The 15,282-nt window shown below is 43.6% G+C and overlaps 1 protein-coding gene across 3 annotated transcripts in view; it reads left to right on the top strand.

Annotated features, from left to right (window-relative positions):
- Positions 1 to 15,282, top strand: part of F13A1 (coagulation factor XIII A chain) — a 144,801-nt gene that overhangs the window by 50,763 nt on the left and 78,756 nt on the right. For all 3 annotated transcript variants that reach the window (XM_029054049.2, XM_029054051.2, XM_029054050.2), the window contains exons 4-6: positions 5,391 to 5,642; positions 9,452 to 9,570; positions 14,858 to 14,965. In XM_029054049.2, coding sequence (XP_028909882.1) covers positions 5,391 to 5,642; positions 9,452 to 9,570; positions 14,858 to 14,965 — 479 coding nt within the window. The remainder of the gene's footprint in view (positions 1 to 5,390; positions 5,643 to 9,451; positions 9,571 to 14,857; positions 14,966 to 15,282) is intronic.

The following is a 15,282-nucleotide window of genomic DNA, read 5'->3' as shown; positions in this document are numbered from 1 at the left end:
TATGGTGGTGAGGTTTAAGGTGCCAGACTAACATCGGTTCTATCTGCGTGCACTTTGCCGGGAAACACTCGAGCTTCTGTTTCTCATCTGTCAAGTGAAACTGATGGAATGCAAGCTTGTTGGAGCACAAAGCTTCGAACTAGGGACAAGGAGACCCTCTCCCCGTGTGTGCCTTTCTGTCTAACTGCACTCATAGTCTAAGCCTTCCTGTTCTCTCTACTCCAGCTGGGGAAATGTATCCAAGCAAGTCTCTTCACCTCTCTGTGCCTCCATTTATTCGTCTGTAAATTGGGGATTCAAGTATCTATTTCTCCTTTTACTTAAACTGTGAGCTCCGTGTGAGGCCGGGGACTGTGTCCAAATTGCATATACTTTATCTACCCCAGCACCTAGTACAGTGTTTGATACATAATAAGCCCACAACAAATATCACAGATATTATTATTAGTATTATTCTTAGCCATCTTTAATGCATAATCTTCCCTCTCCCTTTTAATGATCCATTATTCAAATTCCCCCAGTCTTCATCCCCATTTTACAGATGAGGTCACTGAGGCCCAGAGAAGTGAAGTGACTTACCCAAGGTCACACAACAGACAGGTGACAGAGGCAGGATTAGAACCCACATCTCCTGACTCCCAAGCCCATGCTCTTGTCACTAGGCCATGCCGTTTCCCTATATTGGGAAGTGTGAGACTGTTACGGAGGCTTCATGTTTATTGGTCAGTGAACGGTCAGTTATAGGTTAGCATAACAGGAACTCGGCTTTCAGTTGGAAAATGGTGACTTGACTTTAGAATCAAGAGGCCAAAAGTTTTCTTTCTTGGGAACTGTTTTGTTGCTATTTTCGCCTTCCTCGTATCTTAATTCCTGCAGTACCAGCTTTTCAGTTTTGAAAATGAAAATAAAACGTTTTTAACTTTAATTTTGTTTAATCCATGATTCCCTTATCTATTTGGGAAACCGTTAATATAGATTTGTGCATTCTATGTTGTGTATATCATCTCCTGCCCAGTCTGTGCTGATACACATACAAGCCCACACATGTTCATAAGGTCAGGTCTTACATCTAAATAAAATATGAGAATCCTAAGGTACCTCATGGTCCTAGAGAACGTTGGATTAATGTTTCTTAGTAACGATGTCCGTGCCGTGTAAATTACTGATCCTCCGTTGACAGCACGAAAAAAGAATGCACTCCACAGTACAGGAGGGAGGAGAAAATAGCCATTAAGATAAAAAGAACCTCCCTCGCGCCTTGGATGTAATTATTTTCTTTGCGGAATTGGCTTCTCCCTTGTCTGCTGGGGGTATCTGAAATGGTATTGTTTTTGACTTGATGGTTGGCCATATCATGCCTGTGACAGTTACCTCTATTACCTGCTGGTCCTGGGGCACTCACAATCCATCCTAGAACTATGAGTTATAAAAAAAAAAACCGGGCCTTCTGACCCAGCCAGCATCATCTCCTTACTTTTAGTTCTGCCTTCTCTATCATGTAGTCCCAGTTCTTATACTTTGAGGACTACTCCTAGATCCTTTCAATGGAAAATACATTCCTAGATTTCTTGCCGTCGAACCTACGTTAAGTTTCCATTTGTGTGAGGTATGAGAATCAAATTGATGAAAGCCAAATTCCTGTATGGATGTGAGGCTTGGCATAACTAGTGTCCCTTCAGCCTTCTGTTCTGTAAGCAGGGTCATGTATGAACTATACTTCTATCAGCCCTGAATACTACTAGAAATAATCCTAACCCCATCTCTCTCCAAATTTCTTGAGAGTTGTGTATACCCACTGTCTCCACTTCCTTTCCTCCAATTCTCTCCTAGATCCCCTCCAATCTGGCTTCCGACCCCCTCACTCCACAGAAGTAGCCTACTCTAAGGTAACCAGTGTCCTTCTTTTTGCCAAATTTGACAGCCTCTACTTCATCCTAATCCTTTTAGACACTCAGCCACCTTTGACATGATAGGCCACCTCTTTGTCCTTGAAACTTTATCCAACTTGGATTCACTGGTGCTGTCCTCTTTTGGCTCTCCTCCTATCTCTCTGACAGCTCCTTCTCCATCTCTTCTGATGGCTCCTTCTCTGCCTCCCACCCTCTGAGAGCAGGGGTCCCTCAAGGCTCAGTTCTAGGTCCTCTCCTATTCTCTCTCTCTATACCCTCTCCCTCGAAGAACTCATTAGCTCCCATGGCTTCAATTACCATCTCTATGTAGATGATTCTCAGATCTACATCTCCAGCCCTGACCAAGCTCCTTCCCTGAAATTCCACATTTCCTCCTGCCTTCCAAACAAAGTTACTTGGATGTTCTGCCAACATCTCAAGTTAAACATGTCCAAAACTGAAATCCTTACCTTTCCACCCAAACCCGGTCCTCTCCCTGTCTTTCCCATGACTGTAGACCACACCACTATCCATCCTAACAACTCCTTAACCTTGGCTTTGTTCTCAATTCATCTCTCTCATTTCATCCACATATTCAATCTGTCACCAAATCCTGTCAGTTCTACCTTCACAACATTGCTAAAATATACCCTTTCCATCCATATTCCTACCATGCTGATCCAAGCACTTATGCTATCCCACCTTGACTTCTGCATCGGCCTCCTTGCTGACCTCCGAGCCTCCTGTCTCTCCCCACTCCAATACATACTTCACTTTCCTGCAAAAATCATTTACCAACAAAAACTTTCAGATCATGTCTCCCTATTCCCCAAGAACCTCCAGTGTCACCCCCATCCACCTCTGTATCAAACAGAAACTCCTTACCATTGACTTTAAAGTGCTCAATCAGCTCGCCCCATCCTACCTCACCTCACTAATCTCCTACTAGAGCCCAGCCCGCACATTCCACTCCTCTAGTGCCAGCTTAGTCAATGTGTGCTGATCTCATCTAGCTCGCTGCTGACCCCTTTCCTACATCCTCCCCCCTAGCATGGAAGTCCCTCCCCCTCCATATATGCCAGAACACCACTCTCTTCCACTTCAAGGCATTACTAAGGTCACATCTCCTCCAAGAGGCCTACCCCGATTAAGCCCTCTTCTCCCCGGCTCGCTTTCCCTTCTGCATCATCTATGCACTTGGATCTGTGACTTTTGGACATTTGATATTGGCCCCACCCCCAACATCACAGCACTTGAGTGCATATCACTAATTTATATATTATAAATTACTTGTTTATTCTTATTAATGTCTGCCTCCCACCCTAGACTGTAAGCTTATTATGGGCAGGGAATGTTTCTACTAATTCTGCAGTATCGTACTCTCCCAAGCACTTAGTGCAGCAGTCTGTACATAGTGAGCTCTTACTGAATACCACTGATTCATTGATTGATAGATCTAGATGGGGAGACAGACATTAAAATAAATTACAGATATGTACATAAGTGCTGTAGGGCTGAGTGGTGGGTAAATATCAAGTGCTTAGAGGGTTCAAATCTAGGGTGATGCAGAAAGGAAAATCGGGGAAATGAGGGCTTAGTTGGCGAAGGCCTCCTGAAGAATTTGTGATTTTAATAAGGCTTTGAAGTAGAGTGGTGGTCTGTTGGATACGAAGGGAGAGGACACGGAATCGGCAACAAGACAGACAAGATGGAGTCACAGTGAGTATGTTTGTGTTGAAGGAGCAGACCGAGCGTGCTGGTTGTAGTAGGAAATTAGCAAGGTAAAATAGGAGGGGGCAAGATGATTGAGTGCAATATGCACCTCTGTTTGATGCGGAGGTGGATGTGCAACTGCTGTAGATTTTTGAGGAGTGGCCAAAGATGGACTGAACTTTTTTTTAGAAAAATGATCCAGGGAGCAGAGTGAAGTATGGATTGGACTTGGGAGAGATGAGATGCAGAGAGGTCAATGAGGAGACTGATGCGGTAGTCAAGATGGGATATGATAATTGGCCCTTTTAGCTTGGGCCCCACCTTTCTTCTACTATTCCAAGTCCTTTGAGTGAATTGTTTACTCCTGCTGCCTCCACTTCCTCTCCTCCAACTCCTTACTTCACCCCCCACAGTCTGGCTTCTGCCTCCTCCACTTCATGTTGGAGTGTACCTTCCCAAGCGTTTAGTACAGTACTCTGCACATAGTAAGTGCTCAATAAATACATTGATGTTGATACAGCCTCGCCCTCAGTCCCCCCTCCCATGACAGTGTGGCCCATCATGATTGTTCCAAGAAATCCCTCTCCTATTTTCCAGAACCAGGTGTCACCTCCCTGTAAAGAAGAAATAGGATGTTCCATCACGTTGGGAGGCGGGTGGTTTAAGGGGCGATTGGATAGCCTCCTTGCTGGTTCCTCTCCATTACGTTGTCCTCGCCAGGGGGTCGTCACTATCTGGTCTTGACCAGTTCCCCACAGGATGCTTGGGTCCACCTACTTTCCCACAACAATTGATCTTCCTCCTTACATTCTGTACTACCATCTGACCTTTCACCTTACATTGTTAAGCAAGCCTGGCCTTCTGCCTTATACTCCATAGGCCTAGTAGGGTCATATAGAAACTGGTGCATATAGCACCCAGAACCCTTTCATCCCCCAGGGCTGTGACCTATGTTAATACTTACCAGTGACTTTAAAGAAATTCCCCTCCTAACTGACCTTGCTGATCTCCTACTACAAACCCAGTCTGCACATTTTTATTTCCCTAACACCAACCTCCCACTCACTGTACCTCGATCTTTTCTGTGTCACCACCGGCCCCTTGTCCAAATCCTCCCTCTTGCCTGGATCTCCCCCCACCCTTCGTATCCAACAGACCACCACTCTGCCACCTTCAAAGCCTCACTAAAAGCATATCTCCTTCGAGAGACCTTCCCTGATTAAGCACTCATTTCCCCTACTCACCCTTCCTCCTTCATCACTCCTCACTTGAGTCTTAAGGACGTTGATACTCACCACCCCCAGTCCCACGATGCTTATGTATCTATCCTTATACTCAGCTGCTTCCTCTATCATTTATTTAAATGTCCATCTCATCCTCTAGACTGTAAGCTCCTTGAGAGCAGGGATCTTATCTCCTGTACTCTGCACACAGTAAGCACCCATTAAATACCAATGATGCAATGATTAGACCCAGGTTTAAAAAGATCCTCCAAGCACTTAGTACAGTGCTCTGCACACAGTAAGTGCTTAATAAATACAACTGGCTGAATGAATGGATGAATCCTAGCTGCAGGGTCATAGCTACCCTCCCAGTGATGCCATCCATCCAACTAGTCACCACCCAGGGATCTCCTTTAAGGGGTTGAGGGATCCAGACAAGTGGATTGGTCCGGGACTTCTGGGTGTGATCTAGTGGGTGGGAGATATGAAGAAGGGTGAGTTATCGGCAACAGAGTAGAAGTGTACAGTCGATTTATTGAATCCACTTTCGCTTGGTCTTCCTCAGGTCGCTATCCGCAAGAAAACAAAGGAACCTACATCCCTGTACCTTTGGTCTCCGAGTTGCAAAGTGAAAAGTGGGGAGCCAAGATCATTTTGAAGGAGGACAGATCCCTCCGCCTGTCCATCCAGTCTTCACCGCACTGCATTGTGGGAAAATTCCGCCTCTACGTTGCTATCTGGACTCCCTATGGCATCATTCGAACACAAAGAAACCCAGAGAGGGATGTGTACATTCTCTTCAATCCTTGGTGTGAAGGTGAGGATCATGGTTAAATTGTTAATGGCCTCCCCATTTATAATTTTTTTGGTATTTGTTAAGTGTTTACTAAGTGTCCAGCAAATTAAGTTGTGAAAGTAAAACTGATAGGATTTTGTGACAGATTGATACGTGGGTTGAATGAGACAGTTGAGTTGAGGATTATGTCAAGGTTATGGGCTTGTGAGAGCGGGAGGGTGGTGGTGTTGCCTACAGTGATGGGATAGTCAGGTGGAGGAAAGACATGTTCATTTCATTTCTAATATCCCCCCCGAAATCCTTCCCTTCCCCTAACTTACCTGTAGCAGTCGACATCTCTACCACCCTCCCTTTTTCTCAGCAGCCCTCAACCTTAGTATTATTCTTGACTCTTAGCTCTCTTTCAACTCTCAAATTCCATCTGTTGTTGAATCCTATTGCTTTTTCCTCCAAAATATTTCCAGGATTTGCCCCTCCTCCTCCATTCAAACAGCCACCACCCTGGTCCAAGTGCTCATCACATCCCACCAGTGGCCTTCCTCCCTTCAACCTCTACCCTTCGTGACCATAATTCACTCTGTTGCCTGGATCATTTTTCTAAATATCATCCTTCACACAATTCCTCCATTCCTCGCTTCTTCAAGTAGAAACGCCTCACCATCGGCTTTAAGGCACTCAATAAGCTGTCTCCCTCAATTCCCTTTTCTCCCTACACGGTGCTTTGCCCTCTTCAATCCAGATAATCTCATCTTCTCACTGTTTCTTTCTCTTCTGTTTTTCCACTGACCCCTAGCTTAAGCCGTTCCTCCAGCCTGGAACTTCCTCTTTTTTCATACTGCATATCTCTCCATTTCCTCCAGGAGGCATTCTCCAGTTAATTCTTCTCAACTCTTCTGAGCCATAACCACATGTATGCATTCACAACTACCTGTAACACATCTGTACATATCAACTTATATTCTATCATCCGCATTATGTATATTTCCATTATCTTTTTTCTTTCTATCTGTAATTTGTTTGGGGACCGTCTTCCCCAATAGTTTGTAAGCTCCTTGAAGGCAGCAATCATGTCTATCACTCTCTCGTACTCTCCCAGGCACTTGGTTTTACAGTGCTCTACACACGGCCAGCATTCACTGAAGACAAGTGATTAACTGATTGATTTTCCCATCATGCTATAACCAGTGTTAGAGCAGAACTGACTGTGTACATAAATGTCCTCCATTCTCAAAAGTGACTCTACCAAGGGCGAGGTTCAATCCACGTGTGATAGCTGTTGGACTAGAATTCCCTCCCATGTGGCTTATAAATAAGGATGGGTGACTACGATGAGGTTTTTGAAGTCTTGCGATGCATATGTTGAGGAAGAACGCAGGTTCCCTCCTGGCTTGTAGAGTTCTCTGATAATGCTGTGAGATCCAGGTGCTTTTCCATTGTTCATGGCTTTGGCTGTGGACATCGCTCCTCGAAAGCAAGGGCGTAGATTTAAGTCTCCACCTTTCAATCAATTCTTCTGCTCTGAATGGTCTCCTCCATCCTCCATGTTCTTTGTGATACCCTTAACATCTGGAAAGGATTGTCTTTTTGTCTGTGATAAGGCTGGTTCCATCTGCACACCTCAGCAGTGCCGTAATAGTGTGTTCGGAGCCATAGAGCTTCTTTACCAATGAAGTAAAGTCTTCAGTTTGGTCGTGGCCAGAAGATCCCCGTTTCACTTTAGCTTGAGGTCAGGATTTAGGGGCGGATTGGAGAGTGACCTGAATGGCAGTGAAGAGCGGAGGAGAACACCGATGTTGCGGGCTTCGGTTGCAGCGGATGGGATAGTGAGGAGGAGGGAGTTTCAGAAGGGAAGATGAGCAGTTCAGTTTTGAACACGTTGAGTTTGAGGTGCCGACAGGCTTCTGGACGGAGATGCACTGGAGGCAAAAGGCTTATTTCCCCTACCTCTCTAGCTCTCAATTCCCTCACCTCCAATCCCTGGCTCACTATGTTCCCCTAGCCAGATATGCTCTCCCCCTAGACCTGGACACACACTCTAGACCTCACTTTTCCATATTCAAAGCCTTTCTACAATCTATCTTCTCCAGGAAACCTTCTTCGATTAATTCATCTAATGTGTCAGTCCAATAGCCACTCTGACCATTTATGAACTGTATTTCCCTTCTCAACACTTATGTTTCTCTTCAGTGGTATATGTAATTGTTTCATTCTGAGACATTCTTACTTCTTCTTTGTAGAGCACTGTTATTTATCCTACTCCCGTTCATTGTGCATCAGTTTTGTCTGTCTCTCCCAATAGATTGTAACCTTCTTGAGGGGAGGATGTGTTTTGGTTCTGTTACTCTCTCAACTGTTCACTTAGTACAGAGCACTGCACATGGTATGCCAGTTGTCAATCATTTTTATTGAGCGCTTACTGTGTGCAGAGTACAATACTAAGTGCTTGGGTGAGTACAATGTAACAATATAACAGGCACATTCCCTGCCCACAACGTGCTTACATTCTAGAGGGGGAGAGAGACATTTGTATAAATAAAATACAGGTATGTACATAAGTGCTTTAGAGCTGGGAAAGAGGATGAATAAAGGAAACAAGCCAGGGTGATGCAGAAGGGAGCTAAGAAAAGGAAAAGAGGACTTAGGGAAGTCCTCTTGAAGGAGATGTGGCTTCAGTAAAGCTTTGAAGAGGGGGAGAGTAATGTCGGGTATGAGGAGGGAGGGCATTCCAGGCCAGAGGCAGGATGCTGGCGAGAGGTCGGTGGCGAGATAGATGAGATCGAGGTACAGTGGAAAGGTTAGCATTAGAGGAGTGAAGTGTGCGGGCTGGGCTGTAGTAGGAGAGTAGCGAAGATCAATATATACTGAAGGGTCATTGTTTTATATGTCTGTAGATGTGTCTTTCCAACATAGTGAAGCACGAAAGCAGTGTGGCCTAGTGGAAAGAGCCCAGGCCTGGGAATCAAAGGACCTGGGTCCTAATCCCAGCTCTGCCATTTACCTGCTGTGTATCCTTGGGCAAGTCTCTTTGCTTCTCTGAGCCTTAGTGCCAGTGCTTGGCACATAGTAAATGCTTAACAAGTAGAACAATTATCATCATTATTATTACAATATTTTGTAACTCCACTTTAGCTCCCGACAAAATCAACCTGTTTTATTCTGTCATTATATCATGTATCTAAATGTTTTGTTTTACTAAAATCAAAACAGGAATCTCGGTTCCAAAATATTTTGGAATTCAGGACTCAGAAATATATGCATTAATCCCACCTCCCTGTCGGCTAGCGATCAGCTAGTAAATGGAATCGAAAGCCACCAACATTTCCACACCAGATGCAGCTATCGTCCCCCAACCCCTCTCCTCCCGATAATGTTATGCAAAATGAGCATTCCAGATAATATTGTCATTTTTTAATGCAACACAGATTTTAAAAAACAAAAACATTTGCCATTCAGCTGTTTTTGGTTAACATTAATAGGTTGGAAATCATGCTGCAGATTCTTCACTGCGCTCCAGAGTTCTGATTTTGAAATTACTGAGGCCCAGTAACTATAAAATCCTTGATAAAACATAGCAACTCAATTGTGCTTTACAGATCTTGTTAAGGAAAGTATGGATGTGTCAGCATTTTGCGTCATGCATCATTTACTTCTTGATTTATTTCTGATTGTGTTTACTGTTGCCATAGATTATATATGAGGAAATGGTGCTATGCTTGCTGAGCAAAAGATATCTTTCATTAGTTAAACATATTTTGGAAAAAATCCACATCTTATCTTTCAGTACTGAAAATGATTAAATAATGTTTGTTTGTGACTAAACCCTGCCATAGAGGATGCTGTGTACCTGGAAGACGAGAAGGAAAGGGAAGAATATGTCCTGAATGACCTTGGAGTTATTTTCCATGGAGAAGTGAACAATGTAAAATCTCGGAGCTGGAACTTTGGCCAGGTGAGAACAGTTAGAATTTGTCACTATTATTAATTGCATTTATTGAGCACCTATGGTTTTACTAAATACTGAATCTAACAAACAAATTTGGTCATGGTCTATCTCTCTATGAGCTTCTGTGATAGATAATTTTGATACAAATATATGAATGCTTACATAAAAGAGAGAGGGAAAGATTGAGAAAAAAGAGGCACTGTGTCCAACCTGATTAACTTGTTTCTACCCCAGTGCTTAGAACAGTAGTTGACACATAGTAAGGGCTTAACAAAGGCTATTATATAAGCAGTTGGAGTTTTGAACTTTGTAAAGGAGAGAGTTGCTGTCCATCTTCCAGAGCCATCTGGGTCACCGATGAGTGATGGTGTGTCTTTCCTGCTTCAGAGAATACTGGTGACTTCCATGCATCTGGGACTCAAAATATCCCTCATTTGATAGACAGCTACTAAGGACCCAAAGAACATTGGGCAGGATTCATGGAAATACCAGCGCTCTTCAGCCACACTCAATAGTCACAGGAATCAAGGCTTTAATAAAGAGGGCAAGAAAAATTAGACGGTCACTGGTCCCAATCTCCACCCCAACCCCCAATCCCATTCTTCTCACGAAATCCTTATCATTTTAATTATTAACCCAACTGGTGCCTAGATCCTTAGGCAAGGCCAAAACCAAAGCATTAACAAAAGGACCCTTTCATTGCTATGGAATGGGAAAAGGGATCCAGGCCTAGTCCTAATAGATGACTTACCTTCTCACTGTGCTTCGATCTCGCCTATCTGGTCACCCACATCCCATCTCTGGTCTGGATCACCCTCCCTCCTCAAATCCGACAATGACTCTCCCCTACTTCAAAGCCTTATCGAAAGCACATCTCCTCCAAGAGGCCTCCCCTGACTAAACCCTCCTTTCCTCTTCTCCCACTCCCTTCTGCGTTGCCCTGACTTGCTCCCTTTATTCATCCCCCCCTCCCAGCCCCACAGCACTTATGTAAGTATCTGTAATTTATTTATTCATATTAATTTCTGTCTCCACCTTTAGACTGTTCACTCGTGCGGGCAGGGAATGTGCCTGTTTATCGTTGTATTGTACTCCCCTAAGCGCTTAGTGCAGTACTCTGCATACAGTAAGTGCTCAATAAATATGAATAAATGAATGAATGAATGACTAACTACATTGGTTTAAGCCTAATTCATTCAGGGGAAGAGGTCAATGCTGCTTTTGTTTTAAATTAAAATTACCCCTAAAGGATCACTTTTCTAGAACATAAGACTTTTTCTCTCCATTTCCCATCAGCTCACACAGCTCAGAGAAAAAGTGTCCTAATGAAACGACTCTCTTAATAATGATGATCATTTTGGCATTTATTAAGCACTTTCTACATGCTAAGGGATAGGGTAGATCCAAGGTTCTGAGATTCCACCTGAGGCTCACAATCTAGTCTATCCCCAATTGATAAGGAAACTAAAACCAGAGAAGGTTTTATTTTTCTTAATGGTATTTGTTAAGTGCTTACTATGAGCCAGGAACTGTACCGAGTGCTGGAATAGATACAAGAAAATCAGGTTGGACACAGCCCACAATCCACTTGGGGTTCACAGTCTTAATCTTGATTTTACAGATGAGGTAACCGAGGGATGGAGAAGTTAAGTGACTTGCCCAAGATAACACAGCTGACTAGTGGTGGAGTCAGAATTAGAACCCAGGTCCTCTGACTCCCAGACCCATGCTCTTTCCATCAGGCTGCTTCTCAGGTTAGGATCATTTAATAGCCCAAGAGCAGAGCTGGGACTCTAACATGGGTCCCCTTACTCCAAATCCTAATCCTTTCCACTACACCACACTCTTATTAGCTCAAAACATATTTTTGAAGTACTTCTCTTTATACTTAATTATTCTAATTAATTGTATTTTAATAAGCATGTCCAAGTCTCCAGAGGGATACTCTGTGTGTCCATCCTTCTATATGTGCTTCTGCTTCCCTGGCAAATGTCATATTGTTCATGAAGTATTAACTCATTCTTCATTTAAGGCACAAGGAATCTGCTCACTATTCCTCGAACTCGTCTATCTCGCCATTGGCCCCTTTCCCACATCTTCCCTTTGACCCGGGACTCTCTCCCCCACCATATACACCAGACCACCACTCTCCCCACATTCAAAGCCTAGTTACATCTCTTCCAAGAGGCCTTCCCTGATCAAGTCCTCATCTCCCCGACTTCCTCTCCCTTCTGGGTTGTCTAAGCACCCTTTGAGCGCTTGATATTTACCCCACCCTCAGCCCCACAGCACTTACATTCACAGATGCAATTTATTCATTCATATTAATGTCTGTCTTCCCCTCTAGAGTGTAAGCTTGTTGTGGGCAGGGAATGTGCCTACCAACACATCATTCTGCTCATTACACATTATGTATTAGTCTCTCCCAAACTCTTAGCACAGTGCTCTGCATATAATAAGCACTGAATTACTAAAATTAATGGACTGATGGACTGATTAAATGAGGAAAGCAGATGTGGAAGCCTTAAGAAGATAAAAGGAACAGGCATAAGCTTCTTGTTCATAGTAGGACACATCTCCACATCTCTCCCTTTCTGTACCTTGCTGAGTTCCCAGAAGAGGAAAGTGTGAAGCCAGGAAAACAATTAGTCAGTGGTAGAGTACTGCATTGAGAATTCAACAGAATTGGATAGGCATGACTCCTGCCCTCTAAGAACTTCCAGTCTAGCTGGGGGCAAAGTTTCCTGAACACGGCCAGGGGCTCTACCGAGAAGCATTTCTGTCCTGCACAATCAGTGCCCAAGAGCTTGGACACAAAGACTAAAATAAATCCAAGCAATTCATGTGGGTCCCCATTTTGATATTTTATCATCTTAGTGTTCACTGTCTATTCAAGATAAAGTGAACAATAAACACTCAGTAAAAGTTGAACTTCCTGGCAATAGCATCTGGACAGATGAAGTATAAGCTGCAGATGTCAAGAGTTATATTTTCCCCTGAGTTAAAGATGGAGTTTTCATGCCAGCATGCCAGCTTGTTCCCAATGAAGCACATTTTTTGATGCTGGTGAAACTGACGAGTCACTGGGGCAGGCCAGGAGGAAGGAGAAATATAGGGAGAATTAGGGCAGACAGATGTGGTTGTCAGTGACACGTCGCCTTGGAGAAGATAATAGATGGAAACAATGTTCCCAAAGGTCTTTCCTTGGTTCAGGATTATTTACATCCTGGCAAAGCACAGTGAGTTCCAGACTGGGAATAAGCCATCATTAATTACCCCTGAGCAGAATTTACAGGAATTTGGGCAGCGTTCTTCAAGCCCTTCATTGCCCTGGACAATTTCTTTCTCTCTCCCTCCCTTTCCTTCCTCCTTTCTTCCAGCTCCCCTGCCAACACCTACATACGTGGCTTAATCTCATTCTTGGGTCTCAAGACGTTGCTAACCCCATTCTAAAACTTTATCAGTCAATCGGTGGTATCTATTGAGTACTTACTGTGTGCAGAGCACTCTACTAGAAGCTTGAGAGGGTGTAGAATACAACAAAAAGATATGATCTCTTCCCTAAGGAGACATGGCCTAGTTTCCTGATTTTACCTTTGGTTTGTCAATAAATGGTCATTTAAATGACATTTGAATTATGCCTTCAAACCACAGAGGTTGTCATTGCATTTAGTTTCTCTGAGTGGCTGCTGGTTTTACAGTCTGGAAACATAAAATCGCTAAGACTCTCTTCAACACATTCTTTGAGCCTAAAAGCAGTCCATTGGAAAATGCTGTCAATTCAAGCTTCACTCTTCACATCAGTGGTGTGGCTATTCATGGTCACTCAATAAGGGTCTATGTTTCCTAGAAAAAAGGTGAACTCTGCGGCCATACTTACGAAGAAAATGGCTGGCATGATCTCACCCTTTCTCGGGTTGAAACGGGATCAAGTTGCATTGATAAAAGCTTGAGTGACTATTTGAGTCAATTTGATTTTCAAAGCAGCCATTCCAGCTGTTTCCTGAACAGAAATGCTTGCTTACGGCTCTACAGTATCGGTTCATATTACTGGCAGAATGAAATGTAAGGACTGTTGGTTGTTGATTATTATCATTAGTAATAATGATAATAATAATAGTATTTGTTAAAGGCTTACTCTGTGCCAAGCACTATATTAAGCACTTGGGTAGATGTGGGTCATCAGGTCAGACACAGTCCCCGTGAACTCCTAGTCTATGCAGGAGGGAGAACGTGTATCAAATCCCCATTCTACAGATAAGGAAACCCAGGCACAGAGAAGTGACTTCTCTTAAGGTCGCATGGCAGGCATGTGATGAAGCCAGCAATAGAACCCAGATCCTCTGACTCCCAGGCCCATGCTCTTTCCACTAGGCCCCGCTGCTCTCCTAGTTGAGGTTTCTATGGCATCCGCTGGCCACTGTATTACTGAATGGGACACTTTTCTTTCCTGGGAGATCCTGGTATTTTCTTTGGCCCTGGGATTTCTCCCAAGTAAACCGAGCTAAAGCCTAGGGCAGTTCTGTGGATGATGGCACCTGCCCTGCTTCTGCCCCTCTGCTTCTTCCCTGTATTCATTCTGAAATTGGGGTCACTGGATCCCAGAAGGGGAGGTCTGGACTTTGAAAGCAGTCAACGTTGGGTCACTATTGTTCCCAAATCTAAACTATATGACACATGGGCACCAATTTATTTTAAAGACCCAAGAGGATTTGTGTTACTTGGGCTACTCAGAGACTTAGCCCATGGACGGTATCACAGATATGCAGTGGAGAGGTCAGCTAAAGTGACTGAAGTGGTTTTCTGAGAGACTTTAAGATCACTTCATTATCCTTGAAGAGGTGAACAGTCTTGAAGCACTATTTCTATTAATGGCTTAGATTACATCCTTGCAAGGGAACGTACCTGTCAACTCTGTTGTATTGTACTCTCCCAAGTGCTTAGTACAATGTTCTGCACACAGTAAGTACTCAATAAATACTATTACTAATATTACTAGTAAAGTTTTATGGACAGAAAAAAAAGTCAGTGGGACTATAGCCCACTAACAAGGCCCCATATGTCTTGAAAAGGAAGATGTATTTTTCCCTTCGATCAAGCAATCAGTGGTATTCCCTTCATTACAACATTTTTCACTAAAGGTGGAAGATTAATATATGAGAAACTTATCCTTCCCCACAGGAGACTAAAATATAGCTTTTGTTTCGTTTATTTTTAGGCAAAGAACATTTGCTCCTCATTTGCTTGTTGAGTGGCTGTTAAGCAATGTTCTGTTTTCTCTCTTCCTGGATAGTTTGAAGAAGGCATTCTGGACGCTTGCCTGTACTTGATGGACAAAGCAAAAATGGAGCTCTCCGGGAGGGGGAACCCAGTCAAAATCAGCCGTGTCGGAGCCGCAATGGTAGGCAATAAATTCCAATCACTCGAATGGATTGGATGTGACTTGGTTTGCCTGCTTCTGGATGATCGCTTCATTAGGAGTTATTGAAACGGTGATGGAGTGCATTTAGGCAAACGCCTGGTTCTCGGAGTCAAGATTTTACCACCCATTATCCCCGTGGCAAAGCCTTATGGGTTTTTTTGAGAGCACATCACAAATGGCATATGTAGTTCCTGCATTTTTTAAGGCTTCAGATAAACAGGAAAAGAAGGCAGAATAGACTAGGTTGTCAGGCAGGGATACCTATAACGTTTACAGCAGCATCCACAGCAGATCCT

Source organism: Ornithorhynchus anatinus, chromosome X3, assembly GCF_004115215.2.
Source record: "Ornithorhynchus anatinus isolate Pmale09 chromosome X3, mOrnAna1.pri.v4, whole genome shotgun sequence".
In the NCBI taxonomy this organism is placed as follows: domain Eukaryota; kingdom Metazoa; phylum Chordata; class Mammalia; order Monotremata; family Ornithorhynchidae; genus Ornithorhynchus; species Ornithorhynchus anatinus.
The sequence above is the reverse complement of the archived record's forward strand: the minus strand, read 5'-3'. Positions and strand labels throughout refer to the sequence as shown.